General features: G+C 41.8%; 1 protein-coding gene across 1 annotated transcript; it reads right to left on the reverse strand.

Moving 5' to 3' along the window:
- LOC104732942 lies at positions 491-2,623 on the reverse strand (the record flags this gene model as incomplete). The annotated part of the gene is made up of 6 exons (XM_019233706.1): positions 491-590; positions 1,799-2,033; positions 2,115-2,154; positions 2,248-2,274; positions 2,360-2,454; positions 2,575-2,623. Coding segments are annotated over 6 exons (546 nt in total), but the record flags the coding sequence as incomplete, so codon positions are not given.

Here is a 4,003-nt window from a genome sequence, read left to right on the forward strand (position 1 = left end):
TGTGAATGACTACGTGCGTGGTATTATTGACAAAACAGATCAGATCGCATTGGTTGATGAACCTTTACCACATGAAGACCTTCTTGACTACATTACCAGCAGCCTCAATGAAGACTACAGAGCTATTGTTGAAATGGTGCAAGAACGTGACACACCAATTTCTATTGATGAGCTCCAGGAAAAACGCATTGTGCGAGAAAACGCTTTGAAGGCTGCAGGTGAAACCAACAACATTTCTGTTCCTGCAACAGCAAATACGACACACCTCTCTCGTTAGACATATCTTGGTGGTTCTCACTCCTCTTGTGGTGGCTTTCGCCTCTCGCGACCTTACCTTGGACGGTGTCAAATCAGTGGTGTTCAAGGCCATGGTGCTAAACGTTGTCCGCAATATCACCAGCCCTCACCACAGTTCTCTTACCCTGCTCATCAATTCAACTTTTACTGCGGGTCTGCTCCTTCCTCGGCACCTCATCTGCCTCTTCCTGCTTCACAATGGCGTCCTCAGGCTCATCACACCACCAGTGGTTCCCATCCTAACCTCACTCCTTGGCTTCTTGATAGCGTTGCCTCTCATCACACTGCCAAACCTAACATAGTATCAGAGCCCAAGGTTCAATTTCTGGTGGACCTAGAAAAAGCGACCTAGAAAATTGGATACGAACATGCCTCTTGTTAACCCAAGTAAGAGGCCCAAGAAGGGGTTTATTATCGGTCCAAGTGGAATCGGTTCGAGATGGAGTTATCATCTCGAGGAGGCGTGTTAAGTTCCATATTGGAAGTTTAAAGAGACTATCATTAATATATAAAGGGTTAGGGTCAATCCACTAATTGCCAGTTGGTTTTTAGTTGGAAACCCAAAATAAGCCCAAATCTAACATGGTATCAGAGTCTATACACGTTGGCCCATAAATTAGTCCGGCCCGGATAGAATCCCAATCATCCCATTAATTGATAATCCAAAGGAAGGCCCAATTCCATCGAGAGAGCTAAAAAAATATAGTATTATTTCGAGGAGGCGTGATGGATTATGTTGAGATTAATGCCTAGAAATGTCATTATCTCAAGTGGGCGTGTGGATAAAAGATTCCATATTGAATAGATGTGAAGGGATTTGAGTAATATATAAAAGGTTAGGGACTTTTCACTTATTGCCAATTGATATGACTCGGTTGACGTTTGAAATGGCAAGTGTACTATTTTTTGTTCGATGATTATATTTTCTCAACTTGTCATGAATTTATACGTGCTAATAATTCCTATTTCATTTCCTCATGCAGCTGAGTAGGCACACGACTATATCAACTTACATATGTATGGAAATCAAAATCGATGAACATAATTTAAATTAAAGAGATAATGCCTCTTGCGTGTATTTTTTTCTTGTTTTATTAGGAAGGCCTTTAGTGCTATTACGTAATACTAGGTTGATATTCGCGCTACGCCGCGGGTTGTAATTTTTCCTTCTTTCTAAAAACTTATTTTTTTGGGGTTTTTTTAAACTAAATTGAAATTCAAATTGTTAAACTTCTATTTTTTTGTTTTTGTTTTCTAAAATTATAATTTTTGTACAATACAATAAAAGAAGAAAAACAAAGATTTGTACTCTGTCCCTAAATTTGTTTTTTTAAATCCCACTTTAATATGAACCCTTTTTTACAAGAAAACATGCTAAAATAATTGGAATTAATCAAACCACATCTAAAAAAGAAGACCACAAAAACTACACTAATCAAAAGAGAGTAAAATGATCAAACTATTGACTTATATAGTTATATATAACAATGAGAACCCCAAAAAAAACAAAAACTTTTCTATATATAATCTGAGTAAAAACTGTAAATGTTTTTTTAATGTTGTAGTCTCTTTAGCTTTCCTCTGCACTAAACTTGGAATCACACTACTTCGTTTTAATCTCCGGTTATTGCCAATTCGATTCCGAGTTGATGAAGACCGGTCGACCCAATTCTTGTCTTCTACAACAGCTTGGTTCCACCGTTCTTGAAAAGTTCGAAGCTCCCATGTTTGATTGCCTCCGTATCTGTTCAAGAAAACACACACAAATTACACTCCTGCTCTACGGACAAAACCATTTTCATCATCGGGAAATAAACTCACTTCTGTTCTTGAATCAAAAGCCGGAGAACCTCGTTTCTGTTTATATAAAAAAAAGGTGATCAAAGTTGTGAGACGTCTGTTTATTTTACAGTCAGGAAATGAGTAATTGGATGTTAAAATAGTGCTTACCCGAGTCACATCACTGCAAGCTGAGTTCTGTAATAATTAGGAAGAGAGATAATTCAATATTTGGTATTTTACAAGGGGAAGATGGAGGGGGAATTGAAGTAGAGTAGCTGACCTTCTTATCAGGATCATCACTTCCACCTAGTGTTTGAATGCCTTGATGAAAGATATATTTGCTATCGACAATGCCTACTTTGTTGCTACGGTCACCTATAACAACATTTAAAACCAATTCATCTAGAGAATGCAATCAGGTCACAATGCTAATAATGAAAGGTAGCGCTGTTGTGAGGTCTTAATGACGAAGAAAACAAGAAATGGGGACTTTACCTGAGTACAGTACCCAAGTTTCATATCCATTCCCCAACCATGAACCAGATCATTCTGCAAACCGCAAAAAAAATAACAATAAGTTGGATGCAATTTCATTTAAAAGTTAACAGATTATCTTGTGTATAAATGTTCATCTTGTAAAATTACTTGTATTAGATTCCAAGTGCAAAACCAGGCAGATCTCGAAAACACTGGAGCCATTCCTTCAACAAATCTGGAAAAACAGAGAAACAATGACATAAATGCACGGCTCACCAAGTCATACACAAAGGATTAAACTAGAATCTTAGTCGAGAGAAAAAGTCGAGCGAGTGAGAGTCACGCGCGGCGATTTTTTCTCTCCCCCAGATCCTTCTTCTTCTGACCACAAGCTCGTGCTCCGATCTGGGTCCTCCGTCAATTCCGGTGACTGCGAGGACCCCTCGGCCCATGGTTCTTCATTCGTGACTCTTTGCATGTTACCGGCGAGGCTGATGGACGGAATCAAGGGAGCGGTGGAGAGGAGAAGAATCCGCGAGACGCCGCTGGTAAGAGCTCTACCGGAGGAGTTGCTACGCGGAGCGGAAGAGGGAGATTCACGGCGACGAACGAGAGAAGAAGGTAGATAGATCGGAGGATTGGAGATTTTGGAGGCTTCACGGGATCGGTTATGATAGGGGAGGTAGTCTCCGATCCGGCGGAGCTAAGCCACCGTCGAAGGTCCGCTCATCTACTCCCTGCTGCCTCTTTTCTCTCACGACTGAGCGTGAAAACCTCCTCGACGAAGGGCAGATCGGATCTCTTCCTCCTCCCCAAAACGGCTCTACGGTGGCAGGATGGCAAACGGATCTTGGATCACCATCTCTGTTCGGCTACCGTCGTCCAGGCTCACCGGAGGTCCTGTTCCGGCTGAGTATCCGCAAGTATGGGCGGCGGCTGCAAACGAGTTTTTCGTTTTGCAGATTAGGGTTTCACGGTCCCCGGTTAAGTTCGGTTTGTGAACCCGGCCGGTTTTGTTCCATCGGTTTAGTTTTGGTTAACTGTAAATGAGTTGGACCCTTGGGATAATTGTAAAATGGGCCTACTCCGGAAATAGCCCATTGGGCATTATATTTTATAAATTGAATACCCTTTAACAAAAAAAAAAAAAAAAAAAAAAAANGGGCAGATCGGATCTCTTCCTCCTCCCCAAAACGGCTCTACGGTGGCAGGATGGCAAACGGATCTTGGATCACCATCTCTGTTCGGCTACCGTCGTCCAGGCTCACCGGAGGTCCTGTTCCGGCTGAGTATCCGCAAGTATGGGCGGCGGCTGCAAACGAGTTTTTCGTTTTGCAAATTAGGGTTTCACGGTCCCCGGTTAAGTTCGGTTTGTGAACCCGGCCGGTTTTGTTCCATCGGTTTAGTTTTGGTTAACTGTAAATGAGTTGGACCCTTGGGATAATTG

Source organism: Camelina sativa, chromosome 12 (genome assembly GCF_000633955.1).
Source record: "Camelina sativa cultivar DH55 chromosome 12, Cs, whole genome shotgun sequence".
Lineage (NCBI taxonomy): Eukaryota > Viridiplantae > Streptophyta > Magnoliopsida > Brassicales > Brassicaceae > Camelina > Camelina sativa.